We start from the raw sequence: 26,649 nt of genomic DNA, 5'->3' as shown, positions 1-26,649 counted from the left end.
GTGTTTGCCAGGATGGTCTCAATCTCCTGACCTTGTGATCCACCCGCCTCGGCCTCCCAAAGTGCTGGGATTAGAGGCGTGAGCCACCGCCCCCGGCCCCTTTGCATTCTTTTAACCTGGGTCTAGAGCTCATGGATCTGGCAAGGGATAAAAATACAAGCAGACAGCATTAATATGTGAGCCCCTGAGATCTCTCCCTTCCTCACGCCAGTTCGTGAGTCTCATCATCAGTGCAAGACCATGCTTCAGGTCTCTTGCCCAAGGACTGAGAGTGTGACTGTGAGTGTGCACATTCCATGTGTAGGTGGTGCCGTCTGATTCCAGATGCCGTGTGCACTGTGGTTTCTATTTGAGGGGCTCTCACCTTCTTCTTCTGGCCTCACTCTCTCTCCCCATGTCTCTGTCCTGCTTTCCGCCATGGCTCACAGTGGTGCGGGACAGACTCTACCCCTTCTTTCTACAAGCTAATCTCCAAATGCTGAAGATCGTGAGCCAGATATTGTTTCCCAGTCCCTTTTTATACCATCAGTCTTGCCTTCTCAGTCCATGATCTGACTATATATCTGAAACTAGCAGTTAATAAGGATTTTGGTATAAAATGCATGATTGATAAATATATTAAAGTTTATACATATATATAAATCCTTCTTGTATGCCATTTTCAAAGAAAACAGGCCTCCCTTTGACCTTGTTTTATGTAGATGTATTTCCTAATCTGGAAATGTGGCCAGCTAGAACACTGTTCCTTTCTTCCACTGTGAAGCTGTCCTTTTAGCTAGTAGAAAGGCCTAGACACCACAGCAAGGTGGTGGGGCTTTCCGTGGCTAGCTGTCCTGGCCATCCCACTTCCAAAGTCAAGCTAGGAAAGTGTTGGCGCAGCTGTCTCTAAGAGCCCAAGAAGGCCCAGCAGTGTGGCCACATGCCCTGCAGAGTGGAAGAACAGTTAGAAGGGCTTTCAGAATTTGAAAAACTCTGGAAAGAGTCAGGATTATCAATATGAACAACTTCATCTGGTCAGGAAAGTTACGCTGGAATTGAAACTGATTCTCAGATAAATGGCTCGCTCTGGGGTATCTTTTCCCACCATGGTCATTCTTTGTTAGCAGAGGAGAGTTGGCACTGGATTTTGTTTTCTGTTTGTTTTTGAGACAGGGACTCACTCTGTCACCCAGACTGGAGTGCAGTGGTGCAATCTTGGCTCACTGCAGCCTCAACCTCCTAGGCTCAAGCAATCCTCCCACCTCAGCCTCCCTTTTTGTATGTTTTGTAGAGATGGGATTTCACCATGTTGCCCAGGCTGGTCTTGAATTCCCAGGCTCAAGTGATCCCCCTACCTCAGCCTCCCAAAGTGCTGGAATTACAGGCGCGAGGCACTGCGTTTGGCCTTGGCACTGGCTTTTAATTTACTTTGCATTCTGATTCAATAGCAGCCTACCAGACTGAATGCAGACATACGCTCTCCCCACAGAAAGCGGCCTGGGCCAAGGATGGATCCCATTCGCCCGGCGCCATGTTTGCCTCAGGCAAAGTGGTCCCCAGGGCCAGGAGACCAAGGCTGGCCTATGATGTGTCAGGTGCTCAAGGAATCCCAGAAGTGTACAAGACGGTGTGTAGTTTTCTCTTTTCTTCATGTCATAGATTGCTGGCTTGAGTTTTAATTAGGTTGCATGAAAGTACAATTCGTTGGGAGCTTTAATCATCTTCCACTGGGGAGCCTTGCTGGGCTGGTTTATTTTCATCCTACTCCTCCCTGGGTGTGAAAACGGGGTTGAGGGACATTTTGGTACCTGTCTGCTCTCTCCTGCTTTGCTGGCCTTGATAACCACATTTTCTAACACAAAACTTGGGACTGACTTCTGCCAATGTTGTGGATGGAGCTTTTTCCTATTTGTTAATTTGATTAAACTGAAGGGTTGATGAAGATATAGAAGTTAAACAACATTGGACACTTAATACATTTAATGAGCTTCCTTTAATGAGCCAGGGGTTCGACAGCCTTGGGAGCCTGATTGCTGGGAGGTGAGGTCCTGGTCCAGGAACTTTGAGATAGTCGTGATCATGATGATGCTGGTGGCAGCTGTGTTCCCTCTGTGCACACAGATGAATTCATCCAACATCGTAATAAACCCAGGAGGGAGGCCCTCTCATAACTTCAGCTCAGAGGCAAGGACACTGAGGCCCAGGGCAGTGAGGCCCCTTTGCCAGGCTGCCAAGTGACTGGGCCAGAGTGTCACCCAAGCCAGGCTGGCTTGAGAGTTCATCCTTATGACCCCTGCACTGCCACTGTTGTGCTGCAGTTAGTGTTTTTCAGGTGGCCTCTGGGTTTTGGGAAGCGACAGACTGCATACTTGGCTCTTGACCCCCATGACCTCAGTGGCGTTCTGCCTCAGCCCCAGGTCGTCGGTTTGAAATGGGGTGGACTTCACAGGCTCTGGCCTCCAGGGGCCCATGGAGGAGTGTTCAGAGGGGTTTCCACCCCACATGCCTAGTGGGGCTCTGGGTCCCGGCCCCAGAGGCTGGCCTACTATCCTTCCCTGAGCTGAGGCCCCTACCCCTTTTGTACCTCAAGCTCATCCTGGGCAGTGGCTGCGCCCTGGGCCATTCTGGACAAGGCAGAGTGGTCCTACCCTGAGACCTACCTGGTACAAAGACCTGTGATTGCAGTGGGAAAAAAGCTTTTACCAAATAGCCATCCAGCCGAGTTAACTCTTCCTACGTCCCCACCCCTCAACCAACTTATTATATGCAAGTTTTAAGCTACCCTTACCTCGAGCCTTCTCTTGCCTTTTGTCAATTGCTATAATTTTCTGGTAAAGCTATATCAACAAACTGGCAACCATTCCTGCCTCCCACTGTCTATCCCTCCTTCCCCTGGGAAACCCTCCCACATTCCCTGTTTTCAGGATCTTGGTCCTGTGCAGGACTTCAGGCAGCACCCACAGAACCCTGGAGTGGCACAGGCCTCGGTGCCTACCCTACGCCTTTCCTGAGCACTTCTCAGATTCCAGACAAAGGGTCCTTGGGACCCAGCATAGCCTGCAGGCAAGAACACCTGGCCAGAGCTTCCTCTTGGGGCAGGGATGCTACCAGTAGTGCCTGGGTGAAGAGCTTGGTGCTTTAGATACCACTTTAATCCCCAGTTTATCCAGCGGAGGCTTGGCATAGTGTAGGGCAAGAGGGAGCTTTATCCACACAGCAGATAATAGCTGAGGTGTTTTCAGAAGTGGATTGAGTGGCAGTTGGTGGGAAACTGTCATTTTTACAGTCCGAGAATGTGGCTGTTTTTTACGGTGGTTAAGAATTCAGGCGTATCTGGAAAAGCAGGTGAAAAAGTAAATGCTAAACTAGTTGACTTGACAGTTCCAGTTGCAGTAGAATCCTCTTGTAGGGGGTGGTTTAGTATAGATCAGGGCAGCCACCCTGAACATGAACTTCAGGATCAAAGCGACTTGGTGCATAGATGGATGCGTGTTGGGAGTCCACAGTATTCCTGGCCTCACTCTGGCATCCAGAGTTGATGTCCTCTTAGGAAAGGAAGCAGAATTTCTTTTTTTTTAATGTGTGGGGGGCTTGAGATGGGATATTAAGTAGGTAAGTGAGGGTTTTACATCATTGATCCAAGCTGATGAATAATTTAGAGCTACAGGCTGGTTTGCCAGAACTCTCTTCTTGGATTCCAGCCTCTTCCTTCCTGAGAAGGATTCTGTGCTTGTAAACCACAGTCCTGGAGGTGGACTGCTGGGGGCCTTTTGTCTCATAGACGCTGGCTCGCTCATCCAGTGGCCTTCCAGGGCATTGCTTCCCAGCGACAGCACGTGGTGCTCACCATGGTCCTCACCAGCTCCTCCTTGGCCTTCCTTTAACCCTGTGTCCCCCTCTTATCTCCTGCTTTGGGCACAGGGGGACAGGTGAATGTGGAAGAAAGGGGGAGGTTCAGGGGAAATAAGGGCAGGTGGGGAAAACCACACATTTCCCAAGAATCAACTGCACACTGTTGCACAGACACTCATACAGCCTCCGGATTTCACGGCTCACTGGGGAATGCTGGGCAGGAACGTGCCACAGGCACAGCAGGGCAACACGCTCACCAGCCAGAGCCCACGTTGGTGCCTGGGGCAGGGCCCTGCACTGAATCCCCTTTGGGTGTCTGTGAGGCCTGTGGTCAGAAGTCCATCTGTGGCCCTCACTGTAACAATCTAGGGGCTGCTCCACCCAGAAACGTCCATCCTCTGAGTGTCTGCTCTGAAGAGGGTAAGAATTGGTACGATTTCCTTTTTCCTTTCCTCAAAAAAAACGCCTTTCTAGTTTCACAAGTATTCAGGGATTGAAAATGAAAACAGGCGTTACTCGAGGTAAGGCCAACACAGGTTTCTGAAGGAGAGGCAGGTGAGTACTGACATGCCACCTCTTCCTGTAACACTGTGGGTGACTACATCCTAGGCTGAATGGCATTCTCCGCTTGTTCCCTGAGGGGCAGCATGAGGCCTGTGGCTTTTCTGTCCGCTCATGTCAGTACTGAGTAAGAGGGAGAAAGTTCTACAATGCTCGACAGTCAGCTGAGGGTGCAGGGCCCGGGTCAATACTTTCTGGGGCTTAGAGCTGAAGTCCACAGAAGGAGATCTAGGATTCGTATCAGATGAGAGGAAGAGCCTAGGAAAGTCCCCTGAGCTCTGCTACTTTGTCACTGGTGTGTTTGGTTTTGGTTCTTCCAGGAAGAATCTGCCAAAGGCGAGGGCCATGGACTTCATCACCTCCACAGCCATCCTGCCCCTGCTTTTCGGCTGCCTGGGCGTCTTCGGCCTCTTCCGGCTGCTGCAGTGGGTACGCGGGAAGGCCTACCTGCGGAATGCTGTGGTGGTGATCACAGGCGCCACCTCAGGGCTGGGCAAAGGTGGGTGCTGGAGGCAGTGCTGCCAGGGGGCGGGGGGAAGTCAGCCAGTGATGGGGAGCGGCCCAGCTGCACAGGAATCACCAGCGCAAATGCCCAAAGCGGCAGCAGAAGTCCAGATAAGGGAAGTGGGCCGGATGGCACTGTCCTTGGTCCAAGTGGAAAAAGCAGGAGCCAAGGCACAGTAAGAAATGACTCAGCGTCAGGGTGGGAGGCAAGCGCGAGAGAAGCAGCCTGGCCCCGGGAGTGGGGTGGGTTGGGAGGGGATGGGATGGGATGCCTGCCCCTCACAGGGAAGCCTTGCTCAGCCCCAGCTGCTTGCTGAGGTAGGAATTTTATGTGAAATCTCCCGATTTCCAAATATGGACAGCTAACTTAAAACGTGTTTTTACCTCTATGAGGACCAAATGAAACATGTCCTTTCCTAGATTCAGCCGGGACCTCCGGTTCACAGCTTTGATGCAGCTTTCTCTGGGCCTTGCCTTCCCAGGCCAGGCCCCCAGCTGTCCCCTCAGCATGGTCTCGGCAAGGTCAAAGACAGGATAAGTGGTGCCTCAGCTGTTCCAGGGTCTCTGGTCTAGGTCCATTCCAACCCAGTGAACACCATGAGCTTCTAAGTCTCAAGAATGGTGTACCGGGACCCTGGCCTGGAGTGTCAAAACCTGGGTTCCCCCTTCTCCCATTTCTGGAAGCCTCTGAGTTACAGGGCTCCGTTGTTTTCTTGCCACACACGTATATTGACTTGGCACGTTGCACATGCACACACCATACCATCTGCCATCCACACTCATGCTGAGTTCCATGGAAGAAGGCTGAGGAGTTCCCTGAATTGTGGTGACCCACCCGCTGCTACATCTTCTGGTTGGTGATAGCTCAGCTGGAGCTGATGGAGCGCCTGCTAAGTGGGAGGCTCTGGGTCAGGTTCTAGAACAAACAGATGAAAGACAGGGTCCCTTCCTTGAAGGAGGTCACAGTTGACTGCTGTAAGGAGAAAGGCAAGGACTTATCTCAGTATATTGCCATTGCAGTAGCATATGCTCCCAAACCAGCCTGGTGGCGACAAAGCACATGTATATGTGCTGGCTTGTGCTAAGCATTTTTACACGCATTATCTCACTGACTTCTCACAGCTAAGATTCAGAGAAAGAATAACTAGGACTTCCAGCTGGAAAGTACAAAACCAAGAGTCAAACCCACATCTCTCTGTCTCTAGAACTCAAGTCTCAAAGCTGCAGCAGGGGAGATGGCCAGGTAAAAGGAATAGGTGGGCTGGTAGACAGAACATTCCAGACAGGCCCAGAGGTGGGAGAAGCACGGTCCCGCAGGGACTTATAAACAGTTGGGTGTTGCATGAACACAGAGAAGCAGATGGGTCTTTGTGGTGGAAGTGGCTTGCAGTTGGCCAGGGGTGGCCTGGGAAGGCTTTAGGGAGTATGGATTCATTTATGCACCACTGTGGATGTTAGGTGAGGTCTCCAGGGGTAAATACCGTGTCTGTCATTGGATATCCAGACCTTTGCAGGGACAGCTGTCTGCAGGCCCTTTGCCATCGTCAGTCCTCTGACCTTACTCAGTTGCTATATATAGGGTGGTCAGCAGCCACTTCTCTTGAGCTTAAAGAGAAGCATTTTGTGAAAGTCCTTGAAGAGCATTTGAGGGCTGGCAGAGGTGGAGCTCTGAGTCGCAGGTGCTCCCATCCGTGGATGTTTGAGAAACATGCTGTCATCTTCATTCTGCATCTCCTCTCCTGACACCAAGACTATGAAGGGAACAGAAAATGTCACGGAGGTCACCAGACCTGTCTGTGTATTATAAGATGTCAGGCCCTTCCTGGATTCCAGTCACTGCTTATATTCTGCCCCATTTTACTTTTTGGGAACAGGAGTTCCTCCATCCAGATAAAGTAGAGCAGATTCTTAACTGGCCATGTCAAGTACAGCCACTGTTGATGCCACCAAGGACGTGCTGCTGTTGCCTTGCTTCTGTGAGGAGGCAGAGCTATGTTGTCCTCAGTGGCTCTGCCTGCCGTGTCAGCCACCCGGAAGGTTTGGAGTTATGCAATGAGTCTTCAGTTTTTCATATTTCTCCTATCTTGTCTCTTGTTTTGTGTATTTAAGCCTCTTGAGCTTGTCCTTGTAGAATAGTGTGGGACCACTGACTAAAGGAACAGAACATTCTGAATATCAGCTTCCTCCAGCTTTAGCCACAGGGCTGTGCACAGCTCTCTTGATTTCCAGCTAGGCATGCCAGCGGCACTGGACAGTCATCTGCAGCCCTTCACGTATGTACCTTGGAGTTGTTTTCCTTGGACCCTCCAACCTTCCAGTATCAGCTTTTCAATAAATGAAAATGGAATCCTTCCAATCTGTTGTTTTCATTTCTGTCACTCCCTACACAAACTTTCATTTCCTCTCTTTTTAGCTTTGCTCGGAAGCAAAACTCAAACAAAATTGAGGCAGTCAATTCCCCAAAGCAGTTTAGACTCCAGCGGGACTCCCACCTTTGAAGGGTTCTGTGTCTGCACCCTTTGGTGGCACCTCACAAATGTCCTAGGTATTGGTCAGGACAAGACAAAATGGGGTGAGGCAGCCAGCAGGACCCAAGGTTCCTAGTCTTTGGGAATGATTTATAAACCGGATGAACAGTTCCAGCCTCAGGAATGCTGGCGTCTGGCTGGGAGTGCAGCCACCACCCGCCTCATTCCTGTAGGGGTTTTGCTGCTCTGCTGAGAAGAGGACCAGGGCAGGCAGGGTTGGGGCGCTGGGACCAGGCCTCACTACCCACGGTGGGTGCTCTCTCTGGGCTTCCACCCTTTGTCGGGATGAGCCAAGGAACACACCAACCTCATCTCCTTCAAAGAAGATGGTGTGTCTAGATTGAGTCTACTTAACACCTTCCCGAAGACTGTCGGATGTATGGAGAGGCGCCTGGGGGGTGAGCAAATGCTGTGTAGGGAGCTGAACAAGAAGCTGTGGAGCACAGGGAGGCTTCACACCATGAGAGACATCAGGGAGCCTTCCCTCAGACCTCTCAGGACCCCTGGTCCTGAAGGATGCTGGAGTTTCTTCTCCTCCTCTGTTTGGAACCCATCTAGCTTTAAGGAAATTTGATCCTTCTCTGAGGGCAGGCCTGTTCAGACCAGTACACACCGCCTGCCTCTCTGACCTTTCCTTTCCAGCGGAGGAGATGGCAGCCCTGATCCTCCAAGCCTGCAGCATTGGCCCCTCACCACATGGCTCCTGGAGATGGAACTAGCCTGCAAAGGCCATTCTCTTCCATGAACCAGGAGCTAGGGCGCCACCTAATCACCTGGGCCTCTTAAGATTCCATCTAGAACCAAGTCAGTGGCTCACTGGTGTCAGGTTAGGGTCAGCCAGGGGCCAAGGTGTCCTGTGCAGATCTGCTGGTGAGCACTTGAGGGAGACGCCTCAGGTGAGGACAGGAGTTCGAGGCTGCGGTAAACTATCATTGTGCCACTGCACTCCAGCCTGAGCAACAGAGTAAGACCCTGTCTCTAAAAAAAAAAATTTTTTTTTAATAAATAGAAATACAAAAATGACAATTGACACTGCAGGTGCTGTTTATCTAACACTGTGGTAAGAGATTCCTACCTTAACTCATTCAGTCTCATAGTCACACCCCCAGGGGCTGAATGAGTTAAGGTAGGTAATCTCTTACTACTGTGCTTGATAGATAAAAAGCGTCCTAAATAAGAGGAAAGTCAGAAACAAAGAAGTTCTAACCGGAGTTGGAAGTCTAGCTCAAGTCCATTCTCTTGGCTGCTGAGCTGTCCTGCTTTTCATAAGCTGTATGGACGTTTTCGGGGCACTGAACATTTATATAGGATATGTTGCAGGGGAGGGTAAGCAAGAAGCAACGACAGCACCGTCTGCCTCCTCTCCTGCCATCACTCCGTTTCCTTTCTGACTCCCCACAGACTAGTCCTCCACCCCCAGTTCTGATGGTTTACCCTCCTGTGTCCAGGGGATTTTTTGTTGGGCCCTCCTGCTTAGCCACAGGAGAATTACCTGTGACCCTTGCTGGGCCCCCCACTCAAGGCTGATCATGGCCTTCCCTGGGATTTGATCGGAGCTGGGAAGAGACAAGACAAAACCGTGCATGTGAGCTCTGGGGCCTGCCCATGTGTGAGAGCACCCGGGCAGCCAGCGCTTGGGTCCTTCCTAGGTTTCGGCCATCCGGCTCTCCTCTCCATTCTTGAACTTCCCCACAATCCCTCTGGCAAATTCTCTTTTTGCTTTGCCCCAGTGTGAGTTTAGTTTCTGTTTCTTGCCACCAAAAGAATATAGACCGTGTGTCTGACTAGCTTTGGACTGTCCCTGCTGTGGTCTTAGTTGAAGTCCTCACAGGTTGTCACCTGAAATAGTGCAGCGGGCTTGGTGGAGTCTGCTTTCCTCCAGTGTCCCCACTCCCTCCCACCCGGCAGGACTGAACCTTTTCAAAGGTAGGCATCCTTAATAGTCCTGCGTGTGGTAGGTACTTGCGTGCACTGCCTTGACCCCTCCCCAGCCAGTGAGGCTATTAGACCCTCCACATTCTGTCCCAGCTCCATCTGCCTATGGCCCCTCAGGCACTCTGCTCCCTCTGCCTCAAGCACTCCCTCGGAAACAGCCCATCAGACCTGGGAAGGGCCTCGGTCCTCTGCTCCAGCTTTTCTACAGGACTGTGTAAGTAGTTCCAGGAGAGCTGTGCCTGGGTAGTGCCACCACACAGCCTTGGCAGGGCACAGCACCATCATAGCTGGCCCTGACTGTCCTTGTCAATCAGGACAAGCCTCTGCCTGAGTGACCTTGCTGAGCTCCCTCAGCTGTGAAGATAGGTGATGCTCACAGCTGATCCAGGTGAACAGGAGTATCATGGGGCATTCTGAGCACGATCCTTAACACATCTGTCCACCTTGGCCTGCCTTTCTTTTTGCCCTGTGGATGTCTGTAGCACTGGGTGTGAGCCCTGCATTGAACCCTAGCTCCCAGCTTCATGCTGGACCACAAGCAGGGACCAATACAGACATGTCAAGGGTGTGAAGCAGCAAACAGCAACACTGGGTGAATTTAAACTGAATGGCACTGGGGAAGAATGGCTGTCAGGGCTCTTTTCTCTTCCCTTAGAATGTGCAAAAGTCTTCTATGCCGCTGGTGCTAAGCTGGTGCTCTGTGGCCGGAATGGTGGGGCCCTCGAAGAGCTCATCAGAGAACTCACTGCTTCTCATGCCACCAAGGTGAGCCACGGGCATGCTTTCCATGGGGAAGGAGTGTAGGCCGTCTTCTGTAGACACTGAGGAGATAGAGGCCCACTCCTGGACTGCTGAGTTACAGGACATCCATGTGTCACACTGTCCCAGGGAAGGCAGCAGGTCTCCATAGCGAATCGGGTCCGCTGCATGGGGAGGGAGAACTGTCCAGTGGTTTACATCCCGATGCCCCTACTGGCTAGCACTATGAGTTTAGAAAGTTCTCTTTTCTCCCTTCCCTTTTACCTGGCTAAGCTCTACTCATTGGGTGGGAGTAGGGGATGGTGATAACTTTAAAAGGTTTTTTTGGAGACAGAGTCTTGCTCTGTCACCCAGGCTGGAGTGTAATGTCCCAATCTTAGCTCACTGCAATCTCCACCCCCTGGGTTCAAGTGATTCTCTTGCCTCAGCCTCCCAAATAGCTGGGACTACAGGTGTGCACCACCACACCCAGCTAATTTTTGTATTTTTAGTAGGGATGGGGTTTCACCATGTTGGCCAGAATGATCTCAATCTCTTGACCTCATAATCCGCCTGCCTCACCCTCCCACAGTGCTGAGATTGCAGGCATGAGCCACCTTGCCCAGCCAAGTTTTATAGTTTTAAATCTTACATTTAGGTGACTGATCCATTTGAGTTAATTTTTATAAATGGTATTAGATAAGAATCCAATTTCATTCTTTTGCATGTGGTTATCTACTTTTCCCAGCACCATTTGTTGAAGACCGTCTTTCCTCATTGAATGGGCATCCTTACAAAAATCAATTGATTACATATTTGAAGTGTATATTTCTCGGTTCCTTGTTCTATTCAGTCAGTCTATATGTCTGTCTTATGTCAGTACCGCACGGGTTTTTCTCCCCCTTAGGGGGAGGGATGGAGCATGAGGGTAGGAAGGGGGAGGCAAGGGGGAGGAGGAGGGGAAGGACCCATATGGTTTTAATTGCTGTAGCTTTGTACAAGTTTTGGAGTGAGGAAGTGTGAGTCCTCCAACTGTCCTTTTTCAGGAGTGTTTTGGCTATTCAGGGCCCATTGTAATCCCATATGAATTTTAGGATTATTTTTTTCTATTTCTGCCAAAACTGCCAGTGAAATTTTGATAGGAATAACATCGAGTCTATTGGTCACTTTGGGTAGTACTCTCACATTAACAACATGGTCTTCCAATCCGTGAATATAGGATGTCTTTCTGTGAACTTACATCTTCTTTAATTTCTGTCAGCAGTGTTTTACAGTCTTTAGTGTACAGTCTTTCACCTCCTTAGATTATTGCCAAGTGTTTATCTTAGTCTGTTTTATGTTGCTGTAACAATAGCAGAGACTGGGTGATTTTTATTTTTATTTTATTATTATTTTTAGAGACATAGTCTTGCTCTGTCATCTAGGCTAGAGTTCACTAGTGCAATCATGGCTCACTGCGGCCTGAAAATCCCAGACTCAAGCAATCCTCTGCCTCAGCCTCCTGAGTAGCTGGGACTACAGGCACATGCCACTGTACAGGGTTAATTTTTTCATTTTTTGTAGGGACAGGGTCCTGCTATGTTACCCAGGCTGGTCTCAAACTCCAGGCCTCAACTGATCTGCCCACTTTGCCCTCCCAAAGTGCCAGGATTATAGGCGTGAGCCACTGCGCCTAGCCAGACTGAGTAATTTTTAAAGAAATCTAGTTTTCAAAGTCTGGAGGCAGAGAAATCCAAGTTTGAGGAGCCGGCATCTGGCAAGGCTCTGGTGTCTGGCAGGGGCCTTCTTGCCACGTCATAACAGGTAGGAAGGCATCACGTGGGCGAGAAAGAGGGAAAAGGGCTGAATTTATCCTTTGAGAAGGAAGCTCCCACAATAACAGCATTAATCCATTCATGAAGTTCCCAGCTGTCAACACTGTTGCATTGGGGATTAAGTTTCTAACACACAGGTTTTGGGAGACATATTCAAACCATAGCATATTTAATTTTTTAAACTGCTATTGTAAATAGAATTGCTTTCCTGATTCCCTTTTCAGATTATTCATTGTTTGTATATAGAAACACAGCTGATTTTTGGATGTTGCTCTTTTTTTTTTTTTTGAGACGGAGTCTCGCTCTGTCGCCCAGGCTGGAGTGCAGTGGCCGGATCTCAGCTCACTGCAAGCTCCGCCTCCCGGGTTCACGCCATTCTCCTGCCTCAGCCTCCTGAGCAGCTGGGACTACAGGCGCCCACCACCATGCCCGGCTAGTTTTTTGTATTTTTTTAGTAGAGACGGGGTTTCACTGTGTTAGCCAGGATGATCTCGATCTCCTGACCTTGTGATCCGCCCGTCTCGGCCTCCCAAAGTGCTGGGATTACAGGCTTGAGCCACCGGGCCCGGCCGGATGTTGCTCTTGTACCTTGCCACTTTGCTCAATTTGTTAGTTAACTCTTAGTAGCTTTTTGTGGATGTATTGGAATTTCCTATATATAGAATCATGCCATCTGCAAACAGAGATAGTTTTACTTTTTCCTTTCCAAATTGGGTCATTTTTTTCTTGTCTAATTGTTCTGGTTAGCACTTCCAGTACAGTGTTGAGTAGCTGTTGCAAAAGCAGGCATCCTGTCTTGTTCCTGATCTTAGAGGAAGGCTTTCCATTTTTTTCCACTGAGTATGTTATCTGTGGGTTTTTCACAAACACCCTTTGCTGTATTGAGGAATTTCTGGTGTATTCCTAGTTTATTGAGTATGTTTACCATGAAAGGGTGTTAAATTTTGTCAGATCTCTTTTCTGCATCAATTGAGATGATCAGGTGGGGTTTTTTCCTTCATTCTATTAATGTGATATAACGTTCAATTTTCTTTTTTTTTCTTTCTTTTATTGAGAAGGAGTTTTTGCTCTTGTTGCCCAGGTTGGAGTGCAATGGCACGATTTCAGCTCACCACAACCTCCGCCTCCCAGGTTCAAGTGATTCTCCTGCCTCAGCCTCCCGAGTAGCTGGGATTACAGGCATATGCCTCCATGCCCAGCTAATTTTGTATTTTTAGTAGAGACGGGGTTTCTCCATGTTGGTCAGGCTGGTCTCGAACTCCCGACCTTAGGTGATCCACCCTCCTCGGCCTCCCAAAGTGCTAGGATTATAGGCATGAGCCACCACCCCTGGCCAATTTTCTTTTTTTTTAATTTAAAGAGACAGGGTCTTGCCACGTTGCCCAGGCTGGCCTGGAACTCCTGGGCTCAAGTGAGCCTCCCTCCTCAGCCATCCAAAGTGCTGGGGATTACAGGCATGAGCCACTGTACCTGGCCATGATTGATTTTCCTATGTTGAACCAATCTTGCTTGAATTCCTAGGATAAATCCCACTTGGTCGTGGTGAATAATCCTTTTAATATGCTGTTAAATTCAATTTGCTGGTATTTTGTTGAAGACTTTTGCATCTATATTCATAAGAGATATTGGTCTATAATTTTCTTGTGGTATCTTTAATCTGGCTTTAGTATCAAAGTAATGTTGGCCTCAGACTGAATTAGGAAGTGTTTTCTCCTGTTCAGTTTTCTAGAAGAGTACGAGAAGAACTGGTGTTAATTCTCCTTTCAATGTTTGGCAAAATTCACCAGTGAAGCCATCCGGTCCAGGACTTTTCTTTGTTGGGAGGTTTTTGATTGCTGATCTAATCTCTTTATCTGTTATGTCTCCTGAGATTTTTTATTTCTTTTTGAGTCAGTTTAGGTAATTTGTGTTTTTTAAGGAATTTATCCATTTATTCTAGTTTTTCTAACTTGTCGGCAAATAATTGTTCATAATATTCTTTTATATCATTTTTTGTAATCTTTATAATCTTTTTTATCATCTGTTATCATTTCTGTAAAGTTGGTGGTCCCACTTTCATTTCTGATTTTAGTTATTTGTGTCTTCTGATTTTTCCTTGTCATTCTAGTTAATGCTTTCTGAACTTCGTTGATCTTTTCAAAGAACCAACTTTTGGTTTCATTGATTTTTATTGTTTTTCTGTATTCTGTTTGTTTGTCTCTGTTCTAATCTTTACTATAATATTTCCTTCCTCTGCTGGTTTTGGGTTTAGTTTGCTATTCTTTTTCTAGTTCCTTAAAGTATAAAGTTATGTTATTGTTTTGAGCCTAAGTGATCTGTGGGACACATAGCTCGGATGGCCTGCCATTCAGAAAGTGAATTTGGTGTCTGTTGTATTTGACCAGGTGCAGACACACAAGCCTTACTTGGTGACCTTTGACCTCACAGACCCTGGGGCCATAGTTGCAGCAGCAGCTGAGATCCTGCAGTGCTTTGGCTATGTGGACATACTTGTCAACAATGCTGGGATCAGCTACCGTGGTACCATCATGGACACCACAGTGGATGTGGACAAGAGGGTCATGGAGACAAACTATTTTGGCCCAGTTGCTCTAACGAAAGGTAACAGTCTTGAGAAAAGAGCAGTGATAAGTGATATGTTGGCATTCTTTTTACTTCACTTGGATCCTTTTCAGCTAAACGTTCCCCATCTCCATCCTCTCTATTGCCCTGGAGTGGGTGTTAGGTGTTATTGTCACAGTTTGGGTATTTGCTTTATAGCTTCCAATCAAGATGTTCTCTTTAGTGACAGCCACATTTGTGCAGCATTACCTACATGTCTTTTTCATGGTATCTGCAAACCCCTACAGGGTGGGGATATTTTTATGTTCCACCACGGATTTCAGTCCAGGGGAGAGGCTCCAGCAGGAAAAGGGAACTGAGCTAACCATTTGCAGTGACCTCCGCCCCTGTTTCCTTGCTTCTCTCCTGTCTCCTGCCAGCCTGCTGGCACTCTGCTGGGCATAGGAGGCTAGGAGTTCCAACACAGTCCTCTACCCTAAGAGGTTTTCACCATTCTCCCTTACTCTGACTAAATATCAAAAGCAAGGCCGCCTTCCATCAGCATCACACGCAATGACTGGAAGTAGGGTGCTTGTCTAAGCCTCTGCCTCTGTCCTCAGCACTCCTGCCCTCCATGATCAAGAGGAGGCAAGGCCACATTGTCGCCATCAGCAGCATCCAGGGCAAGATCAGCATTCCTTTTCGATCAGCATGTGAGTACTGCTCTCTCCCACAAATTATGCTCTGCTTTATTGTTTCTTCCTGATTATAAAAATAATACATTTACTATCTAGAATTTAGACACTGTAGAAATAAACTATCCAGAATGCGAAGGCACTTTAGAATGTGTTCTCCAGAGCCACATGTCTGGGATCAAATCCCAACTCTACTTTTTGTCCCCTGTGTGACCTTGGGCAAGTATCCCCACTTCTCTGTGCCCTGCCCTCAAGTGTAAATGGAGACAGCCTCTGTCTTAACCCAGAGGACTGCTGTGAGCACAGTGCTTGGAGCTGCCTCAGGCACTAAGCACTAGGCATGTGCTAGCCACTCCTACTGTTATGATTATTAGCTTGTCCCGCAGATGTAACCATGCCATCACTTTGGGGCATATGCCTCCACAATGTTTTCTACGTGTAATTCAAACATGCAAAAATGGGATGGCATTATTCATATTGCTTTGTAGCTTGCTAATCCCACTTAACAATGTATCTTTCTACATCAGCACGTATGGATTTACCTCATCCTTTCAATATAGTAATCCACTGAATGCATGTGACATAATTGATTTAGCCATTTTCCTGGACACTTGAGGATTTTTTTTCCCCCCACTCTTTGACCATTAGCAGCAGTGTGCTATGTAGAACACTCTCAAACATTTATATCTTGGGGCCCTCAATGGGAAGGTTTCAATAAAAAGGGTTGTAAGGTAATTTCACAAACTGTCCTTTCTTTGCATCACCTCCTAAAAGGAAATACTGCCTCATCTCCTCTCAGCCACCCAAAAGCTAGACCCAGCCACAGCCTGGTCAGCAAAGGCAGGGAAATCTGAGCTGCTGCAGCACTTTGCAAGGGCAGCCACAAACATCCAGTTCCATGACACTATATGGCCACCTGTGAACTGGGAGTGTAAGATAATTTATTCTTTCTTCCAAGATCTGGATCCCAGCTGTACCTTTTGGCTCTGGTATACAATCAGAAAATCTGGTTGTATTTTCTTGGACACATTACTTAACTATTCTGATCCTGTTTCCTTACATATTAGTGAGATTTACAATCATCATACATGCTTGTACCTACATGCTTTCCCTGTTTATTAATGTTCTCTTTCAACTTTGGATAGGATACCATCTAAGGCTTCTCAAATGGTGCAGGAAAAAAAATACTATATATAGAATCATAACTAATAAAGCAAATGAGTTAAAATGTTAAGAATAGGTAAATCAGGGTAAAGAGTTTGTTTGTTTGTTTGTTTGTTTTGTTTTGTTTTGTTTTTGAGACAGAGTTTCGCTCTTGTTGCCCAGGCTGGAATGCAGTGGTGCAATCTCGGCTCACTGCAACCTCCGCCTCCCGGGTTCAAGCGATTCTCCTGCCTCAGCCTCCTGAGTAGCTGGGATTATAGGCACGTGCCACCACACCTGGCTAACTTTTGTATTTTTGGTAGGGACAGGGTTTCACCATGTTGGTCAGGCTGATCTCAAATTCCTGACCTCAAGTGATCCGCCCACCTCAGCCTCCCAAAGTGCTGGGATTACAGGCGTGAGCCACTGCGCCCAGCTGGAGTTCTTTATACTAAATTATTTTTAAGTTTTACTTTGATTTATAATAATACCACTGATTTTTGTTGTCTGTTTGGCCTGCTGACTGCAGTAAGGCATACAATGGTTGGTCTCCATATTCAGCTTTATAATGACCAGGCTGAATATGGAGTGCCTCTTGGGCAAGTTGGTTAACCCAGATAAGTAGCAGCCTTCTCACCTATAAAATGGGGAGAACGGCATTCTGTCTCTCACACTGCTACAGTGAAGACGAAGTCACGTGATCCACGCAGTGTGCTTAGTCCTGGGCCACACACTGGCAGGGTAAGTGATGTGGACAGTGGCGAGGTCAGCACAGCCTGGCTGAGAACTCACAGCCTGAGAGCTCTGGGGAGAACCAGCTGTCAGAGTGTAGCCTTCTATTTTGGGGACTTACAGGATAACCCACTCTCCCCTGTCCCCAAGCCTGGGCTGTACTCTTGGAATCCTGGCTGATAGGAGCAGTCCTCTCCATCCACCCACAGCCAACCCATCCAGCCCCCAGCAACTGCGCCCCAAACCAACGGAGCAGGCCCAGCCAGGCACTGCAGCAAGCTCAGACGCTACTGAACTGCCTCATGTGACTTGCTGCCACACTTCCTTGCTTTCTCCCTTCCTGTTTCCTTAGCTGACGGATGCCCCTTCTTTCCTAAGGCTAAAACATTTACAATTCTGAATTGGAGGAAACTGATTTACTGTGGAGACACTGGTATGTTTCCCAGGAATGTCCTTATAGGGTCACTGTGTTCCCATTCAGAGCACCTTTTACTGGGTTGTGAAGCCCTTGCTCGAGAGCAGACACAGCTATTTCTTGCAGGTGGAGTAAGCTCTGTAGCTCTTCTAGATGAAAAGCCACTGCCTGGATATTTGGCAAAATGAGATACATAAGAAGGCAGGCCTGGATTTTTTACACCCATGAAGGCCCACTGATGGGGCCAATTCTGTCACCTGGTAACTCATTGGGGGAAGACTAGGCAGCCAGAGCTACATGGCAGGTCTGCAGGGCCAGCATGGGAGCTGTCCAGCCTGCCACCAGGTGAAGAAAGCTACTTGCAGGAACAGTAGAATAGGTAAGAGTTCATTTCTGTATTAAAATATGTATATATATTTTTTATGTAAAATGTGTAAAATCACATGGCTATATGTAGGATATATTAAAAAAACAAATCACTGGGCATGGCTGCTTACTCCTATAATCCCACCGCTTTGGGAGGGTTAGGTGGGAGGATTGCTTGAGGCCAGGAGGTCGAGGCTGCAAAGAGCTATAATCCTATGATCATAGCTCTTCTCCAGCCTGGGTGACAGAGAAGATGTCTTCTCTAAAAAAGCAAAACAGAATTAAACAAAAATCCTGGGAAACTGTTAGCACTGATTATCTCTAGGAATGGAATTTGGAAGACAGGAGGACTGTCTTTTTCTTTTTCTTTTTTTTTTTTTTACTTTCTGTCCTTTTATGTACTATTTGAATGTTTTACCCAGTAGGCATTCAGTTTTGTGGGTTTTTTTAACTTTTAACTTGGAATAACTTCAGACTTAAAGTTGCAGGAACAGCACAAATCACTCCCATGCATGCTTCATGCAGATTCCCTAATAACCGTTTTACCTTATTTCCTTTATCATACTCCCTCTCTGTGTATATGCATATATACCGTTTATAATATATATAAAACTATATGTATATATAGCTTATAATTTTTTTCCTGAACCATTTGAAAGGAAACTGGAGACATGATGCTCATTTATTCCTATTTCAGTGTGTTTCCTAAGAACAAGGGCACAGTACACTTCTCAAAGTCAGGAAATGAACATTGGTATAATACCGTAATCTTAAATTATAAAACCAGGTTTTAAAGCTGCAGTCCCAGCTGAGGCGGGAGGATCACATGAGCTCAGGAGTTGGAGTCCAGCCTAGGCAACATAGCAAGACCTGATCACAAGTAAAACCAGGTTTTGAAAACAGAGAACGTGAATGGTGGTGAATAGTTGGGTACCAGGCCATGCCCACCCCGGAGCACTCACTCCCCTGCCTCTCCGTCCACACGTGTAGACGCAGCCTCCAAGCACGCAACCCAGGCTTTCTTTGACTGTCTGCGGGCCGAGATGGAACAGTATGAAATTGAGGTGACCGTCATCAGCCCCGGCTACATCCACACCAACCTCTCCGTCAATGCCATCACCGCGGATGGATCTAGGTATGGAGGTGAGGCCCGGTTTCTCTTTTCTCCTATGAAAATCTGTCCGTCAGCCACAGTGAGACATGCGGCTCTTACCTCAGGGATTCTTTGGTCATTTTCATTTGGAATAGAACTTTTAAAATGAAAAGACTTGACAGAGGTGTTGGTTCTAGATATGGACTATTGAATAATCTTCGTTTACCCTACCATGGTCTACCCTTAGTGTGAACGCCACCACTGCAGTGTTCAGAACAGGACTTCTGTGGACAGGACTCAAGGGCTAAAAGGAAGTTGCCAAGCTGGGATGCCACCAGACTCCCAACTAACCCGTTCGCAGATCCTGAGTCCACGGAGTATTATCAGCATCGGGATTGAGTGAACTGACCTCATGGCAAGTGTAGGGTGTTTGATGGTCTGTCTCTGTCCCGTAGGCTTGAGAAATGACTGATTCCGGGCCAGTCTTCTGGGTGAGGCCGAGTGCAGCAGTCTCAGCACCTTCATCTTGTCTCATTTGGAGACAGTGCAGAGCTGACCTGCAGTCACCACTCGCGGGCAGAGCAGCCGGCCCCAGCATGCAGGCTCAGGCCAAGCAGAGACCAGTGTGCCCATGATCACTGGAGCCCTTGGAGCTGGGGCTGCCTCCCCTTGCTTGGAACAGGGCCTGCTTACCCCTCCAGTGCTGTCCTGCCATGTCTTCCTCCCTGAAGTGATCTCTTGGGGTTTGTGCTGTGATGTCTGCCAGGGGCCTCATGGTCGTGCACCCAGCCCAGGCAGGTCTGAACCAAGACTGCCCATGTCCTGGCAGCAGCTGCTCTCACACAGCGAGTCCTGTTTTCCCACAGTAGACACTACAGAGGCATGGGGCTTCATACAGCTTTACACCTGTTTAAACCTAGAAGATGCCACTTAAAAAATTCACTCTGTGGCATTTAAAAATAAGCTGTAATCCAAAACTTCCTACTTTTCTGCATTAACAAAAACACAATGAGAACAGACATTGGTGAGGGAGCTCAGGCAATCTGGACAACTTAATAGTGGTTTCATATGGCTAGGCACTATGGCCCACACACACCTGTAATCTCAACACTTTGGGAAGTCAAGTCAAGAGGATCACTTCAGCCTAGGAGTTTGAGACCAGTCTGGGCAATAGTGCAAGACCTTGCCTCCACAAAAAATATGAAAATTAGCCAACCATGGTGGCACTGCCTGTAGTCCAGCTACTCAGGAGGCTGAGTCAGGCAGGAGGATTGCTTGAGCCCAGGAGGTCGAGGCTGCAGTAAGCCATGATTGTGCCACTGCACTCCAGCCTGGGCAACAGAGCGAAACCCTGTCTCAAAAAAAAAAAAAAAAGTGGTTTCACATGGTCTGTGCTAGTGGCCGCTCCTGTGTGCCTGCCAGCTGGTCCTACTTTGCTGGCAAAATTGTCAAATTACTAGGGTAGAAGGAACATCAGTTGCTGTTAACCTAACACCTCCTTCTAATCTCTTCCAGCTGTCCCTTCTAACGCCTAAAACAAACTAAGGATTTCTTCCTGTTTCTCATCCAGTTAATACTTGACATCGAGAACAGGGACATGTGTCTGCTCCTGACTCAGTGAGCTTGTGCATATGGGCGTCAGTAGTCCCCAGCCACCTTTGTCTGGCCACCCTGAAGCCAGGCTACCCAAGACAAATGAGGTGGCACAACATCCATTAGTCTTTAGTTGTTCTAACAGGCACATGTTTCCCAGGTCAGGAAGCTGCTTTTCAGATGCAGTGTGAGGGGCTCACTCTGTGCCTCTGCTGTGGACCACCAGGCAGACAGACTCACTTTGGTTCCAAGCCCTAACTGGGATCCTCAGTCTACCTTGTTTCCACATCCTACCCCGTTCTCGCTTCCCCTACTGACCCACATCCAGCTGCAAAATGGTTCCTCCTTTCCTTGGAGCATGGAATCATCAGGGGTGGTGGCACACCACCAGCTTCCTGGTCCTGGGAAGAGCTTCGCGGTGGGAAAGGCAGCAGGCTGACCTGACGGCTCACATCAGCTCCACTCCTCAAGAGGGACCTCTGCTTCCAAGTTAGTTCATGTGTTTCTTTTGTTTTATTTATTTTAGTTATAGACACCACCACAGCCCAGGGCCGAAGCCCTGTGGATGTGGCCCATGATGTTCTTGCTGCTGTGGGGAAGAAGAAGAAAGATGTGATCCTGGCTGACTTACTGCCTTCCTTGGCCATTTATCTTCGAACTCTGGCTCCTGGGCTCTTCTTCAGCCTCATGGCCTCCAGGGCCAGAAAAGAGCGGAAATCCAAGAACTCCTAGTACTCCGACCAGCCAGAGCCAGGGCAGAGAAGCAGCACTCTTACGCTTGGTTATGCTACAAGGGACAGTTGTATTTGTTGAGACTGTAATGGAGATTTGTCTCACAAATGGGAAAGACTGAAGAAACACGTCTCATGCAGATCTGCTGGCAGAGGAAGAGAACCAAATACAGCAACAAGCTTCTTCCCAGGGTGAGGGGAAACACTTCAGGAATAAACATGGAGCTGGGATTTAACCCTAAAAATAAGAAATAAACATCTCAAACAGTAAGAGTTGTAGTCTTCAAGGACTAGAACCTTGTGTCCTTTGAATTCTGGCCCTGCCAGCTCCTAGAAATTTGTTTCAACCTTGGAATCAAAAGATGTTATGTCACCTGACCCAGTTGTTTTTGCATTTGACTTAAACCTCATTGTTTCGGCAGAAAGACCACCTCCAGTACTCAAGGGAGAAAGCTGTAGTTTCAAGAAGTCAGTAGTCACATCCATTTCCAGGGCCCTGTGATATCTCATCCAACATAAAAAGTGGGCCAGTATGTAATGGCTTATTGGCGTATCCCAAGGGATACCGGCTTTAGCACCTCATAGGGATTCCTGTTTCTCTCTTAACTCTCACTGCATCCCTGTAGGATGCCAGGCACCACTTCAAGCAGAAGGTGAACTTACTAAAGAGAGAGCAGCCAAAAGGGAGAGGAGGATGCTGCATGGCCCCGTGCATCCCTCTAGAAGTGAAACCATCAAGTTGGCCAGCTGGGCAGGTTCTACAGCAGCCCCTGGTCTGGTAGAAGTGAGCCTTTGTTAGCTGTGACTAGTTGGATCATAGCCAGAAAGAATGCCTGTTTCTGCCTTTCTGATTTAGTAAAAATACATGGTTGAGGCTCACTGAGTAGGTCAAGTTCATTTCTAGTGTTAAGGAAGAAACTTTTCCTGTTATTGAAACTGAAAATTGAAATGTAGGTCCACTGTAGACTTCCCCAAATTGGATTACAAATCTCCTATCATATCATACTGACATCTTGTACCATGTCCCTACTCTGGCCTTGTTGAGCCTATATTTTATGACCATTATATAACATTGGCAGCAACATGGTTTTTTTTTTTGTTTTGAGACGGAGTCTCACTCAGTCGCCCAGGCTGGAGTGCAGTGGCACAATCTCGGCTCACTGCAACCTCCGCCTCCCGGGTTCAAGCAATTCTTCTACCTCGGCCTCCCGAGTAGCTGGGATTACAGGCACACGCCACCACACCCAGCTAATTTTTGTATTTTTAGTAGAGGCGGGGTTTCACCACATTGGCCAGGCTGGTCTCGATCTCTTGACCTCATGATCCGCCTGCCTCGGCTTCCCAAAGCTCTGGGATGACAGGCGTGAGCCACCGCGCCTGGCCTGAGCTCCTGGACGTTCCAGGAGCCTCTGGGTAAAATGTGGACAGAGACATGATGGGTCTTTCTTCATTTTCCAGGTAAATTGTCAACCTCCCTCCTGACATGGAAGAGAAGGGTCTCCTTAGTGTTCCAGTGTGAGACAGTAGACCCAGGCAAGAGCTGGAACTGAGACAGCAGCAGCACCTGTCTAAAGCTCAGCCCGAACCTAAGCTTGAATGAAAGTGTCGAGCACACAGCAGGTTTCCAGGAAATGGCAGCAATGAAGGGTGCTGTCCCTCTAGATGGAGACGAGAGGACGTTTCTCCTTGGACGCTGTTGGCTGCCACACTCAGAGGCACCTGGTGTCCAGGTGCTGTCCTTTCCTCTCCATTATATAACATGGTCAGCAACTGGAGGTTGTGATAGGCTGCCCTCAAAGGAATGCAAGTTTAGCAACCGTGTACTCCATCATCAGAAGACAGGAACGTCACATATGTTGTGGAGGTTGTTGGTTTTGGGGCCTTTGTGACCTGACTCACAGCTGGGGTGCATGGAGCTTGGGCTGGCATTAAATATTTCTTAACCTACATACCACCTGTTAGTTGTAAGTGGTTGGATTGCAGCCAGAACGAACACCTGCTTTTTGTTGTTTTTTCTTTTTTGATTTTTTTTTTTTTGAGATGGCCTCGGCCTCCCAAAGTGCTGGGATTACAGGCGTGAGCCACCGTGCCTGGCCTCTTTTTCTTTCTTTTTTGAGACAGAGTCTCGCTCTGTTGCCCAGGCTGGAGTGCAGTGGCCGGATCTCTGCTCACTGCAAGCTCCACCTCCCGGGTTCACACCATTCTCCCGCCTCAGCCTCCTGAGTAGCTGGGACTACAGGCGCCCGCCACCTCGCCCGGCTAATTTTTTTGTATTTTTAGTAGAGACAGGGTCTCACCATATTAGCCAGGATGGTCTCAATCTCCTGACCTCATGATCCACCCACCTTGGCCTCCCAAAGTGCTGGGATTACAGGCGTGAGCCACCGCGCCCGGCCTCTTTTCTGAAATGGAGTTTTGCTCTTGTTGCCCAGGCTGGAGTACAACGGCACGATCTCAGCTCCCTGCAACCACCACCTCCTGTGACTCACCTTCAAGTGATTCTCCTGCCCCAGCCTCCCGGGTAGCTGGGATTATAGGTGTGTGCCACCATGCCCAGCTACCACCTTTCTAATTTATTAAAAATACATGGTTGAGGCTTACTGAGTAGGTCCAGTTCATTTCTAAAGTTCATTTCCTCCCAATTAAAGTGGTTAGCAACTGGAGACTGACATGCTAGACGAGCCAGATCTCAATATTATTGATTGTTTACTTATCCAACACTCTAAAAACCTCAAATCACTTTCTAAAACTTAACTTTATAAACTTTATATTTTGCCATATAAACTATAACACAAACTGAAGAATTGTTAAAATCTAGCTAAATAAAGCTGTTTGCCAAAGGCGGAGTCTGAGGCCCACTGTTCTTGAGGAGGAGGTTGGCGAGTCCCAGAGGGGACCTGTTGAAGTCGCACCAACACCAGACAGACGCTCTTCTTGGCCTCAGAGGCTGAGGACTAAAAGGGCCTGCAGCTGTGTTCTTTCATGTCCATGTTGTCTTGGGTCGCTGGAGTTCAGTGTCCCTTCCTGGAGACAGCAGTGGTTTGGATAATGTGGGACTTACCGAGCCTTTAGAATTCTCCCAACTTAGCAGCTGAAGCACCTTCCTGTGGGTGGGCCCCATGTGCACTGCTCCAAAGCAAGAAGCCCAGCCACAGCCCAGGTTCAGCTGATGGCCTTTGAGCAACCTTCATTGCTCTTGGATTTTCAAATCAGTGTTTGAACATGGACGTTGCCAGCAGGGTTAGCGATGCTGCCGTTCCACTTTCTCTTTTCTGTCTTTAGAGGGTTTTTGCCCCCTTCTCTTTCATCCTTAAATTCTGCTGGGGAGGTCTGAAAAGCATGATTTTTAATTGGTTCTGCCTTCAGATATCTGATGAAGTTCAAAGACACTTTCCACTTTGCTCTTTAAGCCCCTTGGTGTTTCACATCATGCCAAAACCAGAGACGGAAAAATAAAACCAATTAGCTTTTCCAAACAGCAGCACCTCCATGCAGTGCAGAGGGGCCGTAGCTGATTAGTGAATCGAAAAAATAGTGTACAGCCCTGGGCTCCCTGCCCATCTCCCAGCAAGTCTCCCTTCCTTCCCTCAGGGCCCAGCAGCTGCTGCACCAGATGTGAAAACTCTGGAGGGAGCTAACAGACCAGAACGAGGAGATCCATCAGTTGTCCTTTTACATAATGGCTCTTCACTCTTCTCTGAAATTGGGTGGGGATGGGTAGCTAAAACTAATTTACTAGATTAATGACACAATCTATCCCCTAAAGTGGTCCATGTAGGACTCATTTAAGTGGATTTTGCAGAGGAGGGCCCCGGTAACTTGGCCTTTGCTTTCCTCAGCAGTTACTGAATGCTGTTTAAAAAAAAGAAAAAAAAAAAAAATTGGCCAGGCACGGCAGCTCATGTCTGTAATCCCAGCACTTTGGGAGGCCGAGGCAGATGGATCACCTGAGGCCAGGTGTTCAAGACCAGCCTGGCCAGCATGGTGAAACCCTGTCTCTACTAAAAAGACAAAAAATTAGCCAGTCGTGGCAACCTGTAATCTCAGCTCACTCGGGAGGCTGAGACAGGAGAATTGCTTGAACCCAGGAGACAGAGGCTGCAGTGAGCCGAGATCGCGCCATTGCACTCTAGCCTGGGCGACAGAGAGACTCCATCTCAAGAAAAAAAAAATTATTTTTTGGAGAAAGGGTCACACTCTGTCGCCCAGGCTGGAGTGCAGTGGCAAGATCACAGCTCACTGCATCCTCAACCTTTGAGGCTTGAGCGATCCTCCCTCCTCAGACTCCTGAGTAGCTGGGACCACATTTGCGTAGCACCACATCTGGCTAATTTTCGTCTTTTTTTTTGTAGAGACAGGTCTTGCTATGTTGCCCAGATTGGTCTTGAACTCCTGGACTCAAGTATTTAACGGTCCTCCTCCCTCAGCCTCCCAATGTGCTGGGATTACAGGCATGAGCTACTGCACTCAGCCTTCGAATGCTATTTCTTCAGAAGTACTGTCGCATATCACAGATGACCATAAGCGACTTGTCAGCAGCTCTGCCATGACTGATCCTCTAGGCAGGACAATGGCAGGAACAGAGAAGTCAGCACTGACAGTGGGGAGGGAGGCGCACTTCTGCTTCTCCTCGCTGCCAGCCTCAGGCACATGAAACCACTGCCTGCTGTCCACACCAGCACCTCATCCCCATCTCCCTGGTCAGGGGTCATGTAACTAAGATGGCATTTCAGAACCTGGGTTAATACATCCAACAAGAATCACTTGGCTCAGTGCAGCTTGGGAAACGGTGGAAGAGCTACCTGTCTGCGCCTGGTTTCTACTTCGGGCGAGGACTTCTGCTTAGCTGACTTGAGGTTGCCTCAACTTGTCTGGCTTGTCCAGCTTGTGCCTTCTAGTCAACTCCCCCATGAAATCTAACTTGTTGGCAGAGCACTTCCAGGCCAGGCATGGGGCTCCCTTTCCAAATCTGGGCATTATTTAAAAAAAAAACAAAAAACAAAAAAACCTGCCCAGCAGGCTCAGATGCCAGCACTGACACCTGAGGGGTCATGGGCATTTCAACTCACCCTGCTGTCGAGATGAGGCATGTTTTTCCGGGACCAGTTGTGTGGCTAAGGCAGTTCCCTCTTTACCATTATTCCAGGTGCCTAGAGACTGCCGCATAAACAGTGCTGCACACACAACACCGTCATGCCCCCAGCACTCAACTGAGTGATAAGTATTTCTAAATCTCTTGGAATTAAATCAAAGTTTCTTAAACTTCCTGTGGGCCATGGGTCCCTTTTAAAATCTTTAAAAGCTCTGAATCTCCCCTACAAAAAATGGCCCAATCACCCCTTGTGAAGCCTTCCCATGCACCCCTCCATGACTCTGTCACATTAGGTCTTCCTGATGGAGCTTTTAAAACTAGGTGAGAAACCACTTTG

General features: G+C 48.2%; 1 protein-coding gene across 5 annotated transcripts in view; it reads left to right on the top strand.

Moving 5' to 3' along the window:
• The window catches only part of DHRS7B (dehydrogenase/reductase 7B), a 52,233-nt gene extending 30,742 nt beyond the window's left edge, over positions 1-21,491 (top strand). For 3 of the 5 annotated variants that reach the window (XM_033222448.1, XM_033222531.1, XM_033222617.1), the window contains 6 exons: positions 4,713-4,891; positions 10,015-10,124; positions 14,296-14,512; positions 15,073-15,165; positions 18,794-18,946; positions 21,016-21,491. In XM_033222448.1, coding sequence (XP_033078339.1) covers positions 4,713-4,891; positions 10,015-10,124; positions 14,296-14,512; positions 15,073-15,165; positions 18,794-18,946; positions 21,016-21,221 — 958 coding nt within the window. In that variant the 3' untranslated portion in view covers positions 21,222-21,491. Of the gene's footprint in view, positions 1-1,468; positions 1,607-4,712; positions 4,892-10,014; positions 10,125-14,295; positions 14,513-15,072; positions 15,166-18,793; positions 18,947-21,015 lie in introns of those variants that run through there. The other 2 variants (XM_033222301.1, XM_033222376.1) reach the window with 2 other exon arrangements.
• The last annotated feature ends 5,158 nt before the right edge of the window (positions 21,492-26,649 follow it).

Source organism: Trachypithecus francoisi, unplaced genomic scaffold (genome assembly GCF_009764315.1).
Source record: "Trachypithecus francoisi isolate TF-2019V2 unplaced genomic scaffold, Tfra_2.0 Contig00073, whole genome shotgun sequence".
Taxonomy (NCBI): domain Eukaryota; kingdom Metazoa; phylum Chordata; class Mammalia; order Primates; family Cercopithecidae; genus Trachypithecus; species Trachypithecus francoisi.
The sequence above is the reverse complement of the archived record's forward strand: the minus strand, read 5'-3'. Positions and strand labels throughout refer to the sequence as shown.